The following is a 24,332-nucleotide window of genomic DNA, read 5'->3' on the forward strand; positions in this document are numbered from 1 at the left end:
TAAAAATTATTATTGGCATCAGAAAGAACTTAGTTAAGATTGGTCATCTTCCTTGACATTTTATTTTAGTGAATCTTATTTTAGGCTAACCTGAATTTAGGACTTAGGTTTAGTGCTATCTTAAGTTCCTGAGCCAATATTGGTAGCAGATGCATAATATTAGAAAAAGCTTTGCCAAAAAAAGCTGCACTATTGTCAGGTTTTTGTGAGAGAGGGGCTTATCACAGTTTACAGTGCTGATTTCAATTAAAAGTCTAAAGTAATTTGGGTCTGACCATATGACAGTCAGTTCATTGCAGCATTGCTGTAAATGGAAAGGATCTTTTCATTAATGGCCTCCTTTTACTTACTTATTAAATGTATGTGCCTCTGTCCTACTATCATGTAACTCTGGGCAGCTTACAATGTCATATGCAACAGTATAAAACAATTAGAAAACTAAAAGATTTATATGTCCAAGTAGTCAACATTGAAAAGTAATGTTTCTTCTCCGTTGTTTCTAAACTACAAAATGTATTCTTTCCAAAGTTGAACTTAGTCCAAACATTTTCTACTGAAATGGTTCAAAGGAGTGATCCAAAAACTCATGCTAACCAAGACCACATGACTGGAGACTCATTCCTTTTACACTGGGACATTCATAAACAAGGGATGGTGCTACAATCTCATGATCACAGTGATCATTCCTACTTTTTTGATCCTCCTACTGACACATATAAATATCTGGTGTGAGATCACAAGTCAGGCTTTTAAAATTATGTAAATAATAATTTTCTATTGATTTATTTTTCCCACCCTTCTCCTTGACGATTCTGGGTGGCTTACAAGAGTAAAATCATGATAAAAATTTTAAATACCCCAATACATAAATAAGAACAATTTTAAAAAGTTTAAACCCAATAAAACAACATATAGTCACCGCTCATACATACTAGTGGCTGGAGTGGAAAACCATCACTCAACTTATGTCTGCTGGCATAAATGTGTTTTAAGCACTTTTTGAAAGATGAGGAGAGTGAGGGTGGTATGAACCTATGGGGGGAGTTGGTTCCAGAGGACTGGGGCCACAACAGAAGGCTCTCCCCCATGGTCCCGCCAGCTGGCATTGTTTGGCTGACAGGACATGGAGGAGACCATCTCTGAGTGACTTAATCGGTTGCTAGGACATATGAGGCAGAAGACGATCCCATAATTAATCTGATCTTAAGCCACATAGGGCTTTATAGGTAATAACCAATACCTTGAATTGCATTCAGAGACGAATAAGGAGCCAGTGCAGCTTGCGGAGTGTTGGACTGATATGGGTATATCTAGGTACACCCATCACAGCTCACACGGCTGCATGTTGGACAAGCTGTAGTCTCTGAACATTCTTCAAGGGTAGCCCCAAGTAGAGCGCATTGCAGTAATCGAGCCTCAAGGTGATGAGGGCATGAGTGATTGTGAGAAGAGATTCCGTATCCAAATAGGGCTGCAACTGACGCACCAGGCAAACCTGTGCGTAAGCTTCCCTAGCCACAGCCAAGAGCTACTGGTCTAGCCTAAGTTGTGGATCTAGGAGGACTCCCAAGTTATGGATCCTCTCTGAGGGGATCAAGATTCCCCTCCAGAGTAATGGATAGACAGATGGCATTGTCCTTGAGAGGCAAAACCCACAGCCACTCAGTTTGTCAGGGTTGACTTTAAGCCTGTTGACGCCCATTCAGACCATCACAGCCTCCAAGCACCGGCACATCACTTCAACTGAATGACAGATTTCGCTGACATTCTGCCATCTCCCAGAATTTCCATGGGTCTGTTTTGAAGAAAGCACAGAGGATAATTACCTCACGATGCCTCCATTGAAGTTTAACTGGGAGGTAGGAATCAGTGTAGATTAGAACAGTAGAGCATTCCTTGCTTTTCCTATTATTAAATAAATAGTCTGCCTATGGCAGTGTCACTCAAATATTCTTTTAAAAAGTAATTTGAAGACAACCAAAATGTAACATCCCTATTTATGATTCCTCTATCCATCCATCAATCCATGCATCTAAACACTTCAATAGAATCTTCCATGACACTTCTTCATTCCACATCCCCCAAACTAATTAATATTTTTGAAGAGTTTACAAATAATGGGAAACTAGAAAAAGGAGAAAAGAAAATGTAGGATAGACAGGAGGGAAAGAAAAAAAGATGCTGATTTCTGATTCTCTTTAGCACAATATAAATTAATAACATTACAACTTCAGTTATTTTCTTTTTCAGAGCCATATATCCTAGGCATATCTATAACAACAAATCTATCTAATTACCAAAACCAAATTTAAAGCTTCATTCTCTCCACCCCTACCCTGGCCAATCACAAGCACAAAATCTAGAAGAGATTTCTAAATAGAAACAATGTTAGATATATATTTTTTCTTTGGCTAAAGCAATCAGTTTAACCATGTATGATTTCCCCCCTTGCTGTGGAAAATAATATTGATTTCTTTTTTTCACTTATTTATCTTTATAGATTATCATCATTTATATTAACAGCATTCAATATATTCTTTCAGATTCTTTAACCTAAAAAGGGGGGGGGGGACTTTTTAACATCATTTTTAAACACTAAACTTAAAAAAAAATTCCCCAAAATTAGTAAGTTTTAATATATCTTTTTAAAATTTCTCTTAACATATCTATTTTAAAATTTACTTGCAATAATATTTTACAATATTTTACAAGCTTTAGAAATTATTCAGTCATTATATATGAAGGGGGGAAAAACACAAAACCACATACACACGCACATACTGTGGTACCTCTACTTAAGAACTATTCTAGATAAGAACTGGGTGTTCAATATTTTTTTGCCTCTACTTAAAAACCATTTTCTACTTAAGAACCCGGGCCTGGAAAAATTTGCCAGGAAATTTGAGAGTGGCACATGCCATTTCCCCCTTTTATCCCGGCCATCTGGGCTGCCAGAGGAGCCTTTTGGTGGCGCTTAAGGAGGCTTTGGCAGTCCAGAGCAAATGAAACATTTTCCTTTCTCTGGGCGCTTGGACAGGGAATAAACCTCTGCCAGCGCCCAGAGAAAAGAAACACTCCCTTCGCTCTGGGCAGCTGAGGAGTCACCACAGTGAAGGAAAGGTGCCAGCTACAAAGCGAGCAAGAAGAGGGGGGAGCCCTTCAGCATGGGAAGGAAGAAGCAGCAGGTAGCAGCAGTAGCCAGTGTATGGGAGGCAGCGTATGGGAGGCAGCCTCGCACCAGGTGTATGGGAGGCGCATGCTCCTCCTCATCGCCTCAGAGTCCCTCATGTTTTTTAAGCCTTAAAGTTTTGGATTTTTTTTTATTCCCCTCATCTCACCTTCTTCCTTCAGCAGCGACTCTTCTCCTCCTCTTCTTCCTCCTCCTCCTCCCACCCAAATTCCGAGCTTTTATTTCTTTCCTAATGGGTTTGTACACATTATTTGTTTTTATATTGATTCCTATGGGGAAAATTGCTTCTACTGAAGAATATTTCTACTTAAGAACCTGGTCACGGAACGAATTAAGTTCTTAAGTAGAAGTTGCACTGTAGATCTATAATCATGTGTATGTGCGTGTGTGTATGTAATTGCAAGTAATTGAAAAAAAGCTTTAAGACAAATTAGTTTGTATTTTACTTTCCCATTCCCAAACTTACAGCAAATATCTCCATCGTATACATGGATGATTTTGTTGTCTAGATAGCTTCAGGAAGCCTTGCACAATTTTATTATGTTATTTGCATTGAATATTTTAATTTATACAAATAGAATTTGCCATACTGTATTTGATATATCTTATTAAAATTAAATATCTTTTAGAAAGTGAAAAGACTGGTACATGCTACAAAAGCTCTTTAAGAATGATGCAACATTTTGGAAAGTTCACTTAGTGACTATTTGAAGTTTACAACAGTTTGTTTAGTGACTATTTGAAGTTGCAAACGCAATGAAAAAAGTTACATGACTATTTTTTACACTTAGGATTGTTGCAGCCTCCTCATGGTCACATGATTTACATTTGGATGCTTGACAACTGATTCACATTTATGATGGTTGCAATGTCCCAGGTCATGTGATATATTTTTGCAATCTTCTGACAAGTAAAGTCAATGGGGAACCCAGATTCACTTAACAACCATGTTATTGATTTAACAACTGTTCGATTCACTTAACAAATGTGACAAAAAATGTGTCAAGAAAAGTTATAAAATGAGACAATCACTTAAACAATTTTTTCACTTAGCAAGATACATTTTGGGTACAAATGTGATCTCAAGTTTAGGACTACTTCTATGTTTATCTATCTGTGTGCACATATGTATATTGATATGTCAATTTCTAAGTCAGTACTTTTGACTTTAGTGACTGCGTGGACAAGTCCTTACAATTTTCTTGGCAAGAGTGATATTGCTTGATTGGTCAAGGTCATCCATCTGGTTTTGACCTAAGGCAGGAAAACATCTCTCAGTCTTCTGGTTAAATAGCATATTGCATTTTGCATCTAGCATTTAACATATATGCAACACAAACTGATTCCATAATCCATAAAATTGTAATCAAAATGAAATGGCAGTGGGAGAGGTAATGCGGAATTTTGTGTGCCACAGGGCTCTGGTGCTCTGTGGAGAAAAAATAGAATAGTAATTCTAAGCACTCACAACAGTACTCACGACAGTAATGTAATAAGTTTATTTTATTTTTAATTTTTCAGGAGGAAAAGTAGTAGCTAGTTTGACCTCTGATAGCCCAGCTCTTGTAGGATCTAATTTGACATTTACTGCAATGCTAAAATTTCCCAGATGTCAGAAGGAGGATAATTACAGCAATATAATATATGATCGAAAGTGTCTAAACAGTAAGTAATTACCTTTTAATTATTGCTGGGGTGGTTTTATTGCTGCTATTATGATTGGGTTATTTTACTGTTAGAGAAGGTGTGAGATGGGATTATCCTTCTTCGGGGGCCAAGTAATTTAACTAGCTTTAGATACCATATATACCACATGATTTTATCGATATTCTTGAAATGGTGTGCAATTTGTTTTTATACTTAATGTAATATGTAAATTCAGTGTATATTTTATACTTTATGTAATCCAGTAAATTCTTAATAATTATGTTTAGGACTGAAGCTTTGATAAACTTGGTCCTTATTTCCCAATCTGAAGTTTTCCACATTCTATTAAAATGAATTAAATTTCAATAGATGAAAGGCACCAGCCTAAAGAAAATGCTTTAAAAATTGTTTTGCTTCTCCCCCCACCCCACACCTATTTTTGCCTTTTTGTTTTTAGATTCTTCAGTTCTTTATGATGAATATGTTTATAATTGGACCCAGTGGATTGATGACTGTAGCTGGGTGAATTGCACATTTAACAACAGTTATAATGTTTTCCCAGACGGAAAATATTTTCCTTTTCATCATGGATGGAGGAGAAGGAATTTCATCTTTATATTTCACACACTTGGTTAGTCTTTTAAAATGTATACCTAGATTTGAATTTTTATTTTATTTTACACAGCTATATCCAAACTTATTTGCAAGTGTCCTTATTGAATACATGAGCAAAAATTGGTAGCTCTCTGAGAAAGTCATTAGTTCAGAGCTGCTTTGAAAATAGAGAAACTGTTTATTGATAGTTAAGTTTGGGAAAATAAACATATTTAACAGCACTTTAAGCTGAGATAGGGTATGTTCACAGACAGTAGTAAATCATTCTTACTGTCTTTCCCAAAGAAAATTGTACAATTTATAAAAGTTATAAAAAGGAAGTATCCTTGAAGAACTTTTCTGAAGTGAATTATAATTCTATTGATTTAAGTATTTTAAAATCTCTACAAATACTCAGCTACTAAATCATGTAGGTCTAAATTAGCATTTATGTTACAACTTCACATATCTTTAAGGGCTTTTCTATCAGAAATGAATACTTTGTTTCCTCATTTATAAAAGTGTTTTTGTTTTCTTTAGTGTATGTTTTATCCACTAACAGAGATGAAATGATAGAAGGTGTTGAAGCTACAGGAACCTTGGGGGCAAGGGATCATGCAACATTGGAATTCAACATTATGCAAACACAAATAGTAGAACAAAGTCAAACTAAAGTCTTGGACTTTAAGAGAGCTAATTCCAATAAACGTAGAGAGAAATTAGGAAAGATTCCATGGATGAGAATCCTCAAGGGGAAAACAACTCAAGAAGCTGGGGAAATTTTGAAAAGTGAGATTATAAAAGCTCAGATTAATTCAATACCAATGAAGAAGAAAAATAATAAGTCACAAAAGAAGCCAGTAAAGAACACTCTGACAAATTGAAAGACAAAAAGGACAAGTATAAAAAGTGGAAAGAGGGGGAAATAGCTAAGGCAGAATACCAGCAAATAGCCCAAATTTGTAAAGATGAAGTGAGGAAAGCTAAAGCTTACAATGAACAAAGGCTTGCAACAAGAATAAAAAGTAACAAAAAAAGCTTCTTCCAACATATTAAAAACAAGAAAAAAGTAATGCAAACAATTGGTCCATTGCAGGGAGAAAGTGGCAAGAAGGGGACAAGCAACAGAGAGAAATCAGACCTACTCAACATGTTTTTTGCATCTGTCTTTACACAAAGGGAAAAAAACAGCCCAACCTATCAAAAATAGCATCACAAATAACATATTAGGAACACAAGTTAAAATAGGGAAGAAAGTGGTAAAGAAACACCTGTCTACCCTAAATGAATTCAAATCACCAGGACCAGATGGATTACACCCCAAGGTTCTAAAGGAACTGGCAGACAAGATCTCAGAACCATTGAACTACATCTTTCAAAGCTCCAGGAGCACCGTGAAACTGCTAGAGGACTGGAAAAGAGTTGATGTAGTTCCCATCTTTAAGAAAGTGGAAAAACAGATCCAGGAAACTACAGACCTATCAGCCTGACCTCAATACCAGGGAAGATTTTGGAAAAGATAATCAAGCAACGAATCAACAAACACCTAGAAATAAACATAGTAATAACCAAAAGCCAAGATAGGTTTGTCAAAAACAGATCATGCCAGACTAATCATAGAGCATTCTTTGACAAAGTGACAAAATTAGTGGACAAGGGAAATGCTGTTGATGTGGTTTACTTGGGCTTCAGTAAGGCTTTTGACGAAGTAGATCATACTAAATAAAGTAGATCATACTAAATAAAGTAGAAAAATGTGGGATGGACAGCAACCACCAGATATATTCAAAACTGGCTAACCAACTGCACTCAACATGTAGTGCTCAATGGAACTACATCTACATGGAGGGATGTATGCAGTGGAGTACCCAAGGCTCTGTTTTAAGCCCAGTACTCTTCAACATCTTCATCAATGAATTGGATGTGGGGATAGATGGAAACTTATCAAATTTGCAGATGACACCAAACTGGCAGGAAAGCTAACACTCCAGAAGATAGGCCCAAAATACAGAAAGATCTTGACAAACTTGAACAATGGGCGCTATCTAACAAAATGAAATTTATTGGTGAAAAAAGTAAGGTTCTACATTTGGGCAAGAAAAACAAAATGCACAGGTACAGTATATGTGGTACATTGATCAACAGTAGTAACTGTGAGAGGGATCTTGGAGTCCTAGTGGACAACCATTTAAATATAAGCCAGCAGTGTGCCGCAGGTGCCAAAAAAGCCAACATAGTTTTAGGCTGCATTAACAGAGGGATAGAATCAAGATCACATGAAGCGTTAATACCACTATATAAGGCCTTGGTCAGGCCACACTTGGAATACTGCATTCAGTTTTGGTCACCACGATGCAAAAAAGATGTTGAGACTCTAGAAAAAGTGCAGAGAAGAGTGATAAAGACAATTAGGGGACTGGAGGCTAAAACATATGAAGAAAGGTTGCAGGAACTGGGCATGTCTAGTTTAATGAAAAGAAGGACCAGGGAAGACATAATAGCAGTGTTCCAATATCTCAGGGGTTGCTGCAAAGAAGAAGGAGTCAATCTGTTCTCCAAAGCACCTGAGGGTAGGACAAGAAACAATGGGTGGAAGATGAACAAGGAGAGAAGCAACTTAGAACTGAGGAGAAATTTCCTGACAGTTAGAACAATTGATCAGTGGAACAGCTTGCCTCCAAGACTTGTGAATGCTCCAACACTGGAAGTTTTAAATAAGATGTGTCATAACCATCTATCTGAAGTAGTGTAGGATTTCCTGTCTGAGCAGAGGGTTAGACTAGAAGAACTCCAAGGTCCCTTCCAACTCTGTTGTTGTTGTTATTGTTATTGTTGTTATCGTTATTTTATTCTGACTTTCACTTCTGACAAGATACTAGGGGGGGAAGGAGGGAGGCAAAATCATTAAATGATACCATGGGCATATACATTTTTAAATAAGTAAATACTAGCTGAAGAAATGTTTCTTACCTGCCCCTTCTAAAAGTTGGAAAAAATGGAGGCAAATTATACTACCTAGTGGGCGAATGCCAAATGTTTCCTACAAAAATTAGATCTCTAGAGATTTTGGATTTGTTTTTATTATCCCAGAACATGAAGTATTCTGACTGGAGTTGAAAGGAACCATTAGCTCCCTACCTCTTGTATATATTTTGGTCCAGAAAGAAATATTTATTATTTGAAATCCATTTCATGAGTAATTTAATGTGGAAGCTTCTATTTATGAAGTACTTTGATTATGTGCCATTAAACTGACTCCTAGCAACCACATACGTAGATTTTCTCCAAGGCAATCTGTTTTTTTATGTTTCCCAATAATACACTCATTATATTTGTAACTGACTTTGTCCATCTTTCTACTGGTCATCCTCTTCTTCTCTTTCCTTTTACCTTTCTCAGAATTACACCCTTTCCCAGAGAACTGAGTGATTGCATATTGTGTCCAAGGTACAATAATTTGATCCAGGTCATTTATACTCAAATTAAAACTCTGGGTTGAATGATACTACAGTATGTGCTAACTTTTAATTTATAGCTCTTCCCCTTGGTTTTCTGTTTCTTAATTCTTGCTAGTTTTAGAAAAAGCTTAGAAAATGTATTATTCAGGTAGACCACATATTTTTGTCTCTTTCCAGTGAGAATAAAATAGAATAGCATTATATCTGGTATGCTCAGACTTGACTGGGGTTTGAAAATGATGTTACGAACCACATAATGGCACTACCCATATAAGTATAATAGATGTGTGTATAGATATGTATAAATAGTTTATTAATTTAGAAAAGAGTTACTGCACATCAAAGTTAGCCTAGTTTAGTTGAAAAAATTAATATTGCTATGAGTTGTCAAGTGATTTGTGCAAATGTACAAGACATGGAAAAGGAACACACTTATGATACTAAACATAAAACAATGGAGTCATGTGCACAATTTTGGGCTGTTTATAAGTGCTGACAAACATGCAATTCCTTTGGAAGCATATTTATTTATTCTGCCCTTTTGATAGAGTAAGATATGTGTTTCCTTTGCAAAGAGCAATTGTATAATGCTCCCCTTCTCCCCAAATCCATATTACTGCCATCTTTTTAATGTTTTACTCTTTTAGGACAATATTATCAAATAAAAGGAGGTCCATCAGTTAAGCTGTCAATCAACACAACAAATATCACTGTTGGTAAACAAATAATGGAGTTGGTAGTTTACAGAAGAGGTTATCGCTCATATGTTCCTGTAACCACATCAAATGCTATTTATGTTGTAACTGGTGAGTTCTTCAAAGTTAAGTTATAATTAATCTAGTGTGGACTATTTATGTTACCTATGGGCTGGTTTTAACTTCCAGAATTCTTAGCAGAAGGGTACACAATCAGAGATACAATGTTCTCTACACAACCTTGGTACCTGCTTTTTATCAGGTTTCTAGATTTAAAAGTTTAAAAAAAACCAACCCACTTGAAATGATGTATGCAGGTGTAGAGATGAAAAGGATTTATGCAACATATTAGAAAGGAAATGAGACACCAGTCTTTGGATACATCAGTACTTCTCTAGTTCTATCTATCTATCTATCTATCTATCTATCTATCTATCTATCTATCTATCTATCTATCATCTATCTATCTATCTATCTATCTATCTATCAATCATTCTATCTACCTATCTATCATCTATTTATTTATCTATCTATCATCTATCTATCATCTATCTATCTATCATCTATCTATCATCTATCTATCTATCATCTATCTATCTATCTATCATCTATCTGTCCGTCCGTCCGTCCATCCATCCATCCATCCATCCATCCATCCATCCATCGTCTGTCTGTCTGTCTGTCTGTCTGTCTGTCTGTCTGTCTGTCTGTCTGTCTATCTATCTATCTATCTATCTATCTATCTATCTATCTATCTATCTATCTATCTATCTATCTGACTTCTGTGCCGCCCAATCCCAAAGGACTCAGGGCGGCTTATAACAATATAAAATACAGAACAATAAAAAGAAGCCGAATGTGCAATCTAAATTATAAAACTTAATTAAAACCATAATTAAACTAACCAGTCAACCTGCATGCATTTCATTCATATAATTTGGCCATAATAGTTGTTAATTCATGGCCCCCAGGCCTGCCAGCAAAGCCAGGTCTTCGCGGCCTTATGGAAGCCAGAAGGGTGGGAGCAGTATGGACATCAGGAGCCACAGAGCTAGCCGTTCCAGGGGAATGAGAGATCGCTGCTTAATAACGATCCCTCGTTTCGGCTCTCTGAGCTCAACCCAGGGTACTGGTGACAAGTGTAACTCTGGCCCTGGGCTCAGGCTGCTGCTACTCAATGCTAGGTCGATGGTAAATAAAGCTCTCCTCATCCGGGATTTGATCCTGGATGAAGAGGCCGACCTGGCATGTGTGATTGAAACTGGCTGGGCCCAGAGGGAGGAGTTTCTCTCTCTGAAATTTTCCCAGCCGGGTTTCAAATATGGCATTAGCCTCAACCCCAGGGAAGGGGGAGAGGAGTGGCTATTATAGCCAGGGAGAGCCCTTGCCTGCGTAGACTCGTTGCTCCAGAGATTGCGGGCTGTGAGTCCCTCCTAGTGAAGTTGGACTTAGGGGTTCAGGTGGGCTTATTGCTCACATACCTGCCTCCCAGCTGCATGTCAACAGCCCTGCCTGTGCTGCTCGAGGAGGTAGCCGGGCTGGCGGTAGGATTCCCCAGACTTATTATCTTGGGGGACTTTAACCTGCCATCGTTCGGCGAAACCTCTGGGTTAGCGCAGGAGTTCATGGCCACCATGACAGCCATGGACCTGACTCAAGTAGTACAGGGTCCGACTCATGAGGGGGGGCACGCACCCGACATGGTATTCCTCTCTGGGCAATTGAGTAATGGTCTGACATTAAGGGGCTTAGAAGTGTTGCCTTTGTCATGGTCAGACCATTTTCAACTGCAGCTTGAACTTCCTGGCTCCAATCCTTCCCCGCAGGGAGGCGGAACCGATTAGGCAGTTCCGCCCCAGATGCCTGATGGACCCAGAGGGCTTTCTGAGGGTGCTTGGGGTTATTCCAGATGCACTCATCCACAGTTCGGCAGAGTCTCTTGTTCAGGCCTGGAACAAGGCTGCAGCGGAGGCTCTTGACTGGATTGCGCCATTGCGACCTCTCCGCGGCACTATATCCCATAGAGCTCCATGGTTCAACAAGGAGCTCCAGGAGTTGAAATGCCAGAAGAGACGTCTAGAGCAGCGTTTCCCAACCGGTGTGCCGTGGCACACTAATGTGCCGCGAGACACGGCCAGGTGTGCCGCGAAGCTCCTAGGGAAGCTCCAGCTGGGCGGGGCGCTGCCGGCGCCCCTGCCTGAGTGTCGTCCTGTGGATGGTCTAGGGCTTCACAGTCGCTTCCTGGTTCCCTCTCCTCCCACCACCTGTGTCTCCCGCCGTCGCCTCCCACCAAGCCGGCGGCCATTGCCGTGGGTTCCTCGAGTGGGAGCTGCCGCTTCCCTCCAGCCAGCCCAGCCACGCTGCCGTAGAAAGCACAGAGGTTATTGCCACCGCTTCTGCTTCCACTCAGGGAGCCACCGTGGTCACCGCGCCTTTTCCTCTCGCTCAGCTCAACCACGATGGCTCCCTGAGTGGAGGCAGAGGCGGCGGCAATAACTTCTGCACTTTCTACGGCAGCGTGGCTGGGCTGCCTGGAAGGAAGCGGCAGCTCCAGCCCGAGGAATGAGGCGCTGGCGATAGACACAGGCAGTGGGAGGAGAGGGAACCAGGAAGCAACCATAAAGCCCAAGACCAGCCACAGGACGACCTTCAGCCAGGGGCGCCGGGACTGCGCGCAGCCATGGTGGGTGTAGCGTGAGAAAGAGAGGATTCCATCCCACGAGGAGATGCCCACCGAGCTGCAGGTCCCGCTGCCGTCACCTTCTTTCCCTCCGCCTGTTTCTCCTCATGCAGCCTGAGCCCGCCTTTGTGAGTCCGCCCTGGCTTTCGCTTCGCCCCATGATTTCCCCGCAATTTCATCCAGGCCACCTCTTGCCTCCTTTTGAACTGCGGGAAAATCTGCGGGCGAAGCAAAAGCCAGGGCGGGAGAGAAGCGTGGGGTGGGGAAGGAGGAGAGCCCCTCAGCGCTTCCCCTCCGCCAAGCTGCCTGCTTGTCCTCGCGCCTCGTTTCTACCTCCTGCCTTTTTCCAGGGGCCTTTGGAAGGTACCCAGGGAAGGGGGGGGATTGGGGGTGGCTGCAGCAGCTTCTCGTCCTCCTCATCCGGCTGCTAACGCACGCCCGGCCCCTCTTGCAGTCCCTTCACCGAGCGCTTTTGTCCCAGGCTGTCAGCGAAAGGGCTACAAGACAGGCGGGGCAGGCGTTCTTCTCACAGCTGAGGCAAGATTTGGAATGTCGGGTGTGTGTGCGTGCGGGCTCCGCATCCCCCTGCCACCCGGAACATTTAAAATAAGAAAAACCTTCGCCGGCCTCCGCAGAGAAGAAAGGAAGGGAGAGAAAGAGAGACAGAGAAAGAGAGGCAGAGAGAGAGAGAGAGAAAGAAAGAGAGACATAGCAAGAGAGACAGAGAGAGAGAAAGAGAGACAGAGAAAGAGAGAGAAAGAAAGAGAGCTAGCAAGAGAGAGACAGAGCTAGCAAGAGAGACAGAGAAAGAGAGAGAAAGAGAGAGAAAGAAAGAGAGAGAATGAAAGAGAGATAGCAAGAGAGAGCAATAAAGACAGGAAGAACGAAAGAGGGATGGAGAGAAAGAAAGAAGGGAAGGAAGGGAGAGAAAGAGTGAGGGAGAAATAGAGCAAAATTGAGGAAGATTTTTTTTGTCAAAACTTTTCTTTAGCCCCCCCCCCCCCCCCCGGTTCAGTGTTCCCCAGGATTTTGAAAATATGAATAATGTGCCGCAGCTCAAAAAAGGTTGGGAAACACTGGTCTAGAGAAGCGATGGAGGAATAGTAAGTCCGAATCCGATCGAACACTTGTAAGAGCTTATATTAAGACTTACAAAGTGGTGCTCAAGGCGGCAAGGTGCACGTATCATGCCACCTTGATTGCATCAGCAGAATCCCGCCCGGCCACTCTGTTTAGGATGACCCACTCCCTTCTTAACTAGGGGGGAGTTGGGGAGCCCTTACAGAGTAGTGCCGAGGATTTTAACATGTTTTTCGCTGATAAAATCGCTCGGATCTGGGCAGACCTCGACTCCAATTGTATAACATAGTCGACTGACAACGAGTCAGTTGAGGTGACTGGGGCTCATACTTGTCCACCTGTCTGGGAAGAGTTTGATCTGGTGACACCTGGTGTACAAGGCCATTGGAGCTGTGAGTTCCACCACCTGCTTACTGGATCCGTGCCCCTCCTGGCTGGTCTCGGCCAGCAGGGAGGTGACACGTAGCTGGGTCCAGGAGATTGTCAATGCTTCTTTGGGGATGGGGTCCTTTCCAGATCCCTACAAGGAGGCATTTGTGTGCCCCCTCCTCAAGAAGCCTTCCCTGGATCCAGCCATTCTTAATAACTATCAGCCACTCTCCAACATTCCCTTTATGGGGAAGGTTGTTGAAAAGGTGGTGGCGCTCCAACTCCAGCAGTCCTTGGAAGAAGCCAATTATCTAGGCCCTCAACAGTCAGGATTCAGGCCCGGCTACAGCACAGAAACTGCTTTGGTCGCATTGATGGATGAGCTCTGGCGGGCCCGGGTCAGGGGTTTATCCTCTGTCCTGGTGCTTCTTGACCTCTCAGCGGCTTTCGATACCATCGACCATGGTATCCTTCTGCGCCGGCTGGAGGGGTTGGGAGTGGGAGGCACTGTTTTTCAGTTGTTCTCCTCCTACCTCTCCGGTTGGTCGCAGTCAGTGTTAGTGGGGGGTCAGAGATCGACTTCAAGGTTACTTCCCTGTGGGGTGCCTCAGGGGTCGGTCCTCTCCCCCCTGCTATTCAATATCTACATGAAACCGCTTGTTGAGATCATCCAGGGGCATGGGGTGAGGTATCATCAGTATGCTGATGATACCCAGCTGTACATCTCCACCCCATCTCCAGTCAACAAAGCAGTGGAAGTGATGTGCCGGTGCCTGGAGGCTGTTAGTGCCTGAATGGGTGTCAACAGACTCAAACTCAACCCGGATAAGATGGAGTGGCTGTGGGTTCTGCCTCCCAGGGACAATTCCATCTGTCCGTCCATAACCCTGGGGGGGAATTATTGACCCCCTCAGAGACAGTCCGCAACTTGGGCATCCTCCTCGATCCACAGCTCACATTAGAGAACCATCTTTCAGCTGTGGCGAGGTGGGGTGTTTGCCCAGGTTTGCGTGGTGCACCAGTTGCGGCCCTATCTGGACCGGAACTCACTGCTCACAATCACTCATGCCCTCATCACCTCGAGGTTTGACTACTGTAATGCTCTCTACACGAGGCTACCTTTGAAAAGTGTTCGAAAACTTCAGATCATGCAGAATGCAGCTGTGAGAGCAATCATGGGCTTCCCTAGGTATGCCCATGTTACACCAACACTCCGCAGTCTGCATTGGTTGCCGATCAGTTTCCGGTCACAATTCAAAGTGTTGGTTATGACCTACAAAGCCCTTCATGGCATTGGACCAGAATATCTCCGGGACCGTCTTCTGCCACACAAATCCTAGCGACTGGTTAGGTCCCACAGAGTTGGCCTTCTCCGGGTCCCGTTGACTAAACAATGTCGTTTAGCGGGACCCAGGGGAAGAGCCTTCGACCCTCTGGAACCAGCTCCCCCGGGAGATTAGAACTTCCCCCACCCTCCTTGCCTTTCATAAACTCCTTAAAACCCACATCTGCCATCAGGCATGGGGGAACTGAGACATCTCCCCCTGGCCTATACAGTTTATGCATGGTATGTTTGTGTGTATGTTTGCTTTTAATAATGGAATTTTTAGTGTTTTTTAAATTATTAGATTTGTTGTACATTGTTTTATTGTTGCTATGAGCCGCCCCGAGTCTATGGAGAAGGGTGGCATACAAATCTAAATAATAATAATAATAATAATAATAATAATAATAATAATAATAATAATAATAATTATTATTATTATTATTATTATTATTATTATTATTATTATTATTATAAAAAATCAGGGGGAGTTGATTCCATAGAACCGGGGTAGAAACCGAGAAGGTCCTGCATTGCTTAGTTGACGGGACCTGGAGTAGGCTAACTCTGTGTGCTCTTATTGGTCTCTGGGAGGTATGTGGCAAAAGACGGTCCTATAAATAATAACCAACACCTCGAATTGTGCCCAGAAACTAATAGGAAGCCAGTGCAGCTTGCGGAGCGTAGTAAGAGCTAATGCATGTCTAATATTATCTATTGTCTATAAAGCTACAATTTCATCTTTTTTTGGATATTCTTGATATGCAGATCAAATCCCCTTCTATGTGAATATATCACAGAAGAACAATCGCAATATTTCAGACTTTATTTTCATCAAGGATATTCCCATTATGTTTGATGTTCAGATTCATGATCCCAGTCACTATCTAAATCATTCTGCTATTTCTTACCACTGGAATTTTGGAGATGGTAGTGGGTCATTTGTTTCCAACAATTCTATTTCAACACATACATACACCCTTCTGGGAAATTTCAGTGCTGACCTATCTGTTCAAGCTATTATACCTGCGCCATGTGGACCAGTGACAGCTGCTCCTTTATCGACATTTCCAGGTCAGTGTCTAACTGTGGTATCCTCCATACATATTTTCTCATGGAGACACATTGGTCTGGTTCATGAAAGAAAATAAGATACAATGTACACTGTTTTGTTGTTATATAAACTACCCACCACAAACAGAAACATTATATCTTATATAAAATACTATAAGCCTAATACAGTGATACCTTGTTTTACAAACTTAATTGGTTCCGGGACGAGGTTCTTAAGGTGAAAAGTTTGTAAGATGAAACAATGTTTCCCATAGGAATCAATGGAAAAGCGATTAATGTGTGCAAGCCCAAAATTCACCCCTTTTGCCAGCCGAAGTGCCGATTTTTGCGCTGCTGGGATTCCCCTGAGGCTCCCCTCCATGGGAAAACCCACCTCTGGACTTCTGTGTTTTTGCAATGTTGTAGGGGAATCCCAGCAGGGGAATCCCAGCATCGCAAAAACGAGTGCTTCGCTGGCAACGGAAGTCCGGAGGTGGGGTTTCCCAGCGAAGGGAGCATCAGTGAAATCCCAGCATTGCAAAAACACCAAAGTCTTCGAAACCCCACCTCCAGACCTCTGTGTTTTTGCAATGCTGCGATTTCACTGAGGCTCCCCTCGCTGGGAAACCCCACCTCCGGACTTTCGTTGGCAGCAAAGCGCCCATTTTTGCGATGATGGGATTCTCCTGCAGCATCACAAAAACATGGAAGTCTGGATATGGGGTTTCCCATGGAGGGGAGCCGCAGGGGAATCCCAGCAGCGCAAAAACAGATGCTTCACTGGCAACGGAAGTCCAGAGGCGGGGCATCCCAGCAGTGGTGGTGGGTTTGTAAGATGAAAATAGTTTGTAAGAAGAGGCAAAAAAATCTTAAACCCCGAGTTTGTATCACGAAAAGTTTGTATGATGAGGCGTTTTTAAGACGAGGTATCGCTGTACTTTATTTGATGGCTAATATATTAATCCAGACACTACTTGCTTTTTATAGAACTTAATTTATTTCCTGTCCTCCACCTCTCTATAATTTGCAAAATTATAGTCATAAATATTTGATTGATTGATTGATTTCTTAATGTTTATGCTTACTTCATTATTCTTATACCCAGAATAAGAAAAGCCATCTTTTTCATCTGGGCGTTGCTTTAAGAGGTAATTTTACACTTAGGCCTATGATAATCAGATTGTTATTCTCTGCTTACTGGAAAATCCCATTGTTCTTCTGACCATTGCTGAAAATGAAGGAAGAATGGTCAAGAATAAAAACAAATCCTAAAGTGGAATGGAATGGAATGACAATATTTGTTGTCTTTTACTTACAACTACAGTACTGTATTTGTTTAGTAACTATTTGAAGCAACAACAGCGCTGAAAAAAGGGGCTTATGACTGTTTTTCACACTTATAAATATTGCAGCATCCACATGGTCACATGATCAAAATTCAGATGCTTGGCAACTGTTTTATAAACCTCCTAACAGTGAGGACAATTAACAAGTGGAACAGCTTGCTCTCAGAAGTTGTGGGTGCTTCATGACTGCAGGTTTTAAAGAAAAGAGCGGAGAATCAGTTGTTTGAAATAGTATAGAGCAGTGATGGCGAACCTTTTTTTCTCAGGTGCCAAAAGACCATGGGTGGGTGCTATCACGAATGCACGAGTGTCAACACCCATAATTCAATGCCTGGGTAGGGCGAAAACAGCTTCCTCAAGCCCCTGGAGGCCCTCTGGAGGTCGGAAATTATCTTTTTCCCAACTTCTGTTTGGCCCAGTAGGCTTGTGTTTTGCCCTCCCCAAGGCTCCAAAGGCTTCCCTGGAGCTGGGGCAGGGTAAAAATGATTTCCCCCTCCCCAGAGGGTCTCTGGAAGCCAAAAACAACCTCCCAGAGCAGCTGAGCAAGCCAAAAATCGGCTGGCTGGCACACACATGGCCGTTGGAGCTGAGCTAGGGCAACTGCTCGCGTGCCAACAGATATGGCTCCACGTGCTACTTGTGTCACCCGTGCCATAGGTTCGCCATCACTGGTATAGAGTCTCCTGCTTGAACAGAAGACCTTCAAGGTCCCTTCCAGTTCTACTGTGATTGATTCATATTTATGACGATTGCAGTATCCCAGGGTCATGCAATTACCTTTTGTAACTTTCTGACAAGCTAAGTCAATAGGGAAGACAAATTAACTTTACAACTATGTTACCAACTTAACAACAGTAGGGATTCGCTTAACAATTATGGTAAGAAAGGTTGTGAAGTGAGACGAATGGAACTTAACAACTGTCTTGTTTAACAACAGAAATTTTGGACTCAATTGTGGTTGTAAGTTAAGGACTACCTGTACAGTTATTTGCAGGATTGCTTCTCTCTGAGGGCATCTGCTCATCCTACTGGTTTGGACAGAGTGGTTGGATTCTACTCCTGTGGATGATATCATCCAATGTATCCTTGAAGGCAACTTTTTCATAGGTGCACCAGCTCTTTGGAAGAATCTCTCCCTGAGATTTGGGAGGACTTTTTAGTCTTCCAGAAAATTTTGAAGACTGGTTCTCTTCTCCCAAGCACTGGGATAGAATGGAATTGAGTTGGGATACTAACAGTAGGGAGAGTTCTGGCATCTTGGTGGAAAGAGTGTGATTTATTTTCATGTTGTTTTTATTGGTTACTGTGAGCCACTTAGAATCATTGTGTTTGATAGATGCCATACAATATAAACAAATAATAAACAAATAGAAATTAACAAAGTAAGTAAGTAGAGAAGCTTTCCTTTTCTGTTGCTTGTATTAAATTTCAAACGAGTAAATTTGCAAAAGCACAGGAAAATACAAATACATAATGCCAAAATCAAGTGGCAGGAGCCAACAGTAGGAATTTTTATTTCAAAGGGAACTGCAATATTTGTTAATAAATGGAATGATTATCCTCCTAGTGAGGATTCCTGAGAACAGGTGTATGGTATATGAGGGTCCCTTGGTGCTCACTAGCCTGTTTGTTTTCTCAAAGATGTTTCATTTCCCAAACTAAGTACAGTGATCCCTCGATTATCGCGGGGGTTACGTTCCAAGACCTCCCGCGATAATCGATTTTCCGCGGTATAGTGGTGCGGAAGTAAAAACACCATCTGCGCATGCGCGGGAAGGTGGATTCGCCGCCCCCACCAGCCCGATCTCCCTCCGGTGGCTGGGGAGGTGGATTCGCCACCCCCACCAGCCCGATCCTTTTCCTTATCAGCGAAAATATGTTACACACACAAGCCATTCCTCCTTTGGCTGGGGAGAAGAGACCCCACCGGGCGCGAGCTGCTCTGTTATTCGCCGCTCCTCGCCGCCTTCACCTCGCTTCGCCTCAGCTGCTGCCCGCTGCCTTCATCTTCTCCCCAAACTCCTCCTTCCCCGCCAAAGCAGCCACTGCAGTCAAGCACGTGAGCGATGCAGGGCAGCCCAATGCCGCCGGGAGGGGAATCCAAGCCGGTGGCTGGGGACGCGGATCCACTGCCCTCGCAGCCCGATCTCCCTCTGGGGGGGGGGCGACGAACCGACGATCGGGGGCTGTCCGTCCCTGTTGGGTGGTGCAGGGCAGGCACAGGGAGGGAGGGAGAGAAAGGAAAGGGAGGGAGAGAAAATTGAATGAAGGAGGGAGAGAAAGAAAGAGTAAGAGGTAGAAAGGATAGAGAAAAAGGAAGAGAAAGGGAGAGAGAAGTGACTCTTGGTGATGACGTATGACGTCATCGGGTGGGGAAAACCGTGGTATAGAAAAAAAAACCGTGGAGTATTTTTTAATTATTATTTTTTGAAAAACCGTGGTATAGCGTTTTGCGAAAATCAAGACCGCGAAAATCGAGGGATCACTGTAACTTCATCAGTGACTGTCATTAGCTTGATGATGTTATCTATTTTTGGTAATGAAACATGTTCAAGAGAACAAGGAAGCTCAGAGAGCATCAAGGACTCCTTAGGTCAATCCTGAGCTATAAATATCCTGCTTTATTAGTAGCATGCATGGTATATAAATGGATGTAGGCCTCTGTATGAAAATATGATGGTCAAATAAATGTAATATACATTTTATCTTTGTATAAACAGTGGATACAAAAATTATTTTTGCTCTAAGATGCAAATCTAAAAACTCTTTCTACAACTTTTCTTTCTTTTTTTTAGCATTCACTACAGAATTGCCTTATAATACAACCCCCACCTCCTACAACGTATCAGAGGTGCCCACAGGACAGCCTCCTGTTGAAAGGTGCAGTATCACTCGATATGGAACTTACAAAGCAACAATTACCATTGTAGGTATGCATCTACATCAGTAAGCAAAGAATATTATTTTGATAGGTAGTGTCTGAAGTGTTTCACATTCATCAAATAATTAAAATGGCTTTTGGGTTCCTGCTATTTTAATTTTTTTCTGTAAACAAAGGACAGATTATGTGAAAGCTTCATTTTGAAAGGAAGATTTAAAATAGTGTTATTTTGTTTGCTTTGAAAGTCATATTACCAACAGTGTTGCAGCTAAAGATTTCATCCATGAACAAAAAGATATTGCTTTGTACAGGTGGACTTTCTTCCATTAGAGGAAGACTTCTTTTGTCCAATAGAGTTCTTCCATTCCTAGGAAAGACCCAACTCTATCAATTATCCTTTATGGAGTATTTAACTAAATAGCCCATCAGTAATATTTATGTTTGGCTGGCAATGTTCTTGTCACTATGCCTGTGTATCACCATACACATTATTTTAAACCAAATTTCAGCATGCAGTATTATTGTTGCTATGTTCAGTTTTGTCACCTTCAGGAAGAGTACAATCCCTGGATTAATACAACAAATTCAAATTAAGGAATCATTCTGAAAATATAATGAATACAGTATACCACTGAGTTAAAAATAACATTTAATTTAAAAGAAAGATGAGTCATAATCTTAAAGTAACACTATGAATATAATTATGTACATATCCTTAGCAGAAGGAGTGAACAAAATGATCAAATTCTACTTTTTTTTGCAAGAACCTGAAGTCAGACATATACAATACATACAGTGTATAGTGTATTAACAAAGATCTTACTAAGTGGTGGTGTGGAAGACAGGGAGTAACTCTGTTGCTGTTTTTTTAAATGAGAATCAAACACTATTATCTTTTGCAACAATTAAAAAAACTACCCAAAGACCTATCTTTTTATTCTCTTGGTTATAAATTATGGATCATTCATATCATTCTTTGGGGCTGGAATTTAAACATATAATGATCCAAGATGCTTTAAAATGTCAAGTACCTAGACCTCTCTCTGTTATGATTACATGTCATCAAAAATAAGAAAATGAACTTTTCTGTGTAACAGAAACAAAAACAGAAATATGATGACCAAGAACTCTGCCTATTTTTGCAACGAAGAATCAGAAACTATTGTCAACAAGAAATTATAATTCTCTTGTATTTAAGATTTTTAAAAATACTTATTTTCCTTGTCAAATTTTGCACTTTAAAAATCTTGGTATGGCTTATTTTTTGACAGAGGGGATTCTTGAGGTAAACATTATCCAAATGACAAGTGTCCAGATGACGGCTACTCAAGTTGGAAGTTCCATGGTTGATTTCATAGTAACTTGTCAAGGGAGGTATGATTTTCCAAATATTCCTACATATTCTCCTACAAATTCTGGCATTTTATATTACACATTTAAATCATTTCTGCTCAACTAACTGAAAATGATCTATATAGAAGACCCAGGAATACCAATATAACTGTGGTTCACTGTGTTGGTATATTGCTGCACACAGAGACTGAGAAATAAGAGAGCTGCAGTCCAGCATGCATGGATACTGTTGAGGAATGTGGAGATAATCTTGAAAACATTACGTAATTAAGGGAGCTGAAACCTCTACACATCCTGGCAAAGAGAAAGCATGAGCAAGAGATTTAGAAAACTCTACAGTATCTTTGGTATATAAGGGGACAACTCTGCCAGATTTTCAATATTCTGTTATATCTTAAAACAGTAGTTCCCAAACCTTTTCAGTCCACTTCCCCCTTGGTGCGACAAACTCATCCTCAGTCCCCCTCCCTTCAGGTGGGCATGGCTTGGTGATCAGGTGACTGGATGGGTGTGGCATGTGTTGAAACTCACTTAACAACGCTCTTGCTTAGTAACCAACTCAATCGTGGTCATAGGTCTTTCTTTCTTTCTCTCTTTCTCTTCTTTCTCTTGTGACCCATCCACATCCAGCTCAGCTGATCACAGATTCTGAGTGTTGTATCCTTGTAAATAGTTTGTTCCTTTTGAAAACGCTGTCTGAGCTGGAAACAGGAAGTCGCTCCTGATTGGCTCAGACGCGGGCTGCTCTCTTTTGGCGGGAGCCGCAAATGTATAAAAAGAGCGATTTCTCCCCAGGTAGGGCAGACGTGTTCTGCTGATTGTCACTTCTCCTTTTAAGAGCTGAATAAAGGAACCGTCTTTACTTAGCCTGTCTCTGGACTCTTCACTGGCGACGACGGACGGAAGAACCACGCGTGCAAAATGAACAACCTTCAAATCGGCCGGGCTCCTGAGTTCTTCGATCCGGAGAAATCCTCCTGGGACGCCTACATAGCCAAGTTCGAGATCTTCCTCGAAGCCGCGGGAATAAGGGACGCCGACGCCGAACGAAAGCGGGCAATCTTCCTGAACTACTGCGGCCCAGAAATATTCGATCTCGCCCAGACTCTCACCGATCCGCTCCCAGCCAAATCCGTCGCTTGGGACGTCCTGCAAACCAAGCTCGCGAGCCATTTCAAGCCTACGAAACCAGCCGTCGTTTTCCGGCACCAGTTTTCAAGAATGGCCCAGCTCGAATCTGAATCCATTAATCAGTTCGCTACGCGTGTTCGAACGGTGCTTTCAAAATGCAAGTTTGATAGCCCGGAAGCTCGCCTCACTGATGCCTTAATTTTTGGCATGAGAAATGCCATGGTCCGGAACAAGCTCCTCACCGAAGACGAGCCGTCTCTCCAGGCAGTAATCAAGCTGGCACAAACCGCAGAGGTCGCCGACGCTGCTGCCAAAGAGCTGAAGGAGCACGACAAGCGAGAAGTCATCGCCAAGTTCGACTCCACGTTTTCCTGCGCTGAGGCCCCAGACGACCTCAGCCCACCAGCCCTCAATGAGGACAGCTGTTTCCTGCTGCAACAGGACCAACCGAGACAACCCAGATACCCTCGCCCCGTCGCCCCCTGCGCCGGCTGCCGAGGAAACCATCCGCGCCAACGCTGCCCCTTCCGGGATGCCATTTGCCGCTGCTGCAACCGACGTGGCCATATCGCCGAAGCCTGCAGAGCACCTTTACCTGAGGAATCTTTCTCCACTCCTCGTCCTCCTCGTTTCCAGACTCAAACACCTCAACCGCGCGAAAACCGGTTTCCCCGGTTTTCCGGCCGCAAGAACTACTCAACCGCTAACCACGACTACTCAAGAGGTAACAATAAATTTTCCGTGAATAGCACGGCAACAAAAAATGGGGGCAAGATTGTAATCTCACTGCTCCTAAACAACAAGCCATGCTCCATGGAACTTGATACGGGGTCTAAATACACCATTATGCCGTGGGAAAAGCTTATAATGTACATGCCTAGCCTCTCAAAGTCTGACCTTTTACAAACCTCATTGGTAATTAGAGATTTTCAAGGGGGAATAATACCTGTTCTAGGCCAAGTGAATGTACCTATTATGTTTAAGATTGTTAAATGTACCCTTCCTATGATTGTTGTTACAGGGGCTAGACACTCTCTCCTGAGTTTGGCTTGGATGGAACCATTGGGAATTGAAATTTCTGGTATATGTACTGTTAACTCTGATAGCATGCCTAACTTCTTACAGGAATTCCCAGAAGTGTTTAGCCCCACCTTGGGATCGTATAAAGGGCCCCCTATCTCCTTTTCTATTGACCCCAAGGTCCCTCCTGTCCAGCTCAAACCTCGCAGGGTACCCCTCCCGCTCCTTCCCAAGCTTGACCTACAGCTAGATAAGCTCATAAGCCAAGGCATTTTAGTTCCTGTAGAGCAGGGGCCATGGGAAACACCCATAGTTACGCCTCTTAAACCGGATGGCTCTTTGAGGGTTTGCGCTGACTATAAGTCTACGCTCAACAAAGCCCTCCAACATCACCCTTACCCCATTCCAGTGGTACAACAGCTCCTTCACTCCCTGGGGGAAGGGAAAGTGTTCGCAAAAATCGATTTAGCCCAAGCTTACCAGCAACTCCCTGTCGATGAACCAACAGCAC

At 42.2% G+C, this 24,332-nt stretch overlaps 1 protein-coding gene across 1 annotated transcript in view; it reads left to right on the top strand.

The window, feature by feature from the left end:
* GPNMB (glycoprotein nmb) overlaps positions 1 to 24,332 on the top strand; it is a 50,335-nt gene that overhangs the window by 16,177 nt on the left and 9,826 nt on the right. The window contains exons 3-8 of the mRNA XM_070729562.1: positions 4,712 to 4,855; positions 5,295 to 5,468; positions 9,537 to 9,695; positions 15,806 to 16,111; positions 20,232 to 20,366; positions 21,589 to 21,691. Coding sequence (XP_070585663.1) covers positions 4,712 to 4,855; positions 5,295 to 5,468; positions 9,537 to 9,695; positions 15,806 to 16,111; positions 20,232 to 20,366; positions 21,589 to 21,691 — 1,021 coding nt within the window. The remainder of the gene's footprint in view (positions 1 to 4,711; positions 4,856 to 5,294; positions 5,469 to 9,536; positions 9,696 to 15,805; positions 16,112 to 20,231; positions 20,367 to 21,588; positions 21,692 to 24,332) is intronic.

The sequence above is a fragment of the Erythrolamprus reginae genome, chromosome Z, assembly GCF_031021105.1.
Source record: "Erythrolamprus reginae isolate rEryReg1 chromosome Z, rEryReg1.hap1, whole genome shotgun sequence".
Classification (NCBI taxonomy): Eukaryota; Metazoa; Chordata; class Lepidosauria; order Squamata; family Dipsadidae; genus Erythrolamprus; species Erythrolamprus reginae.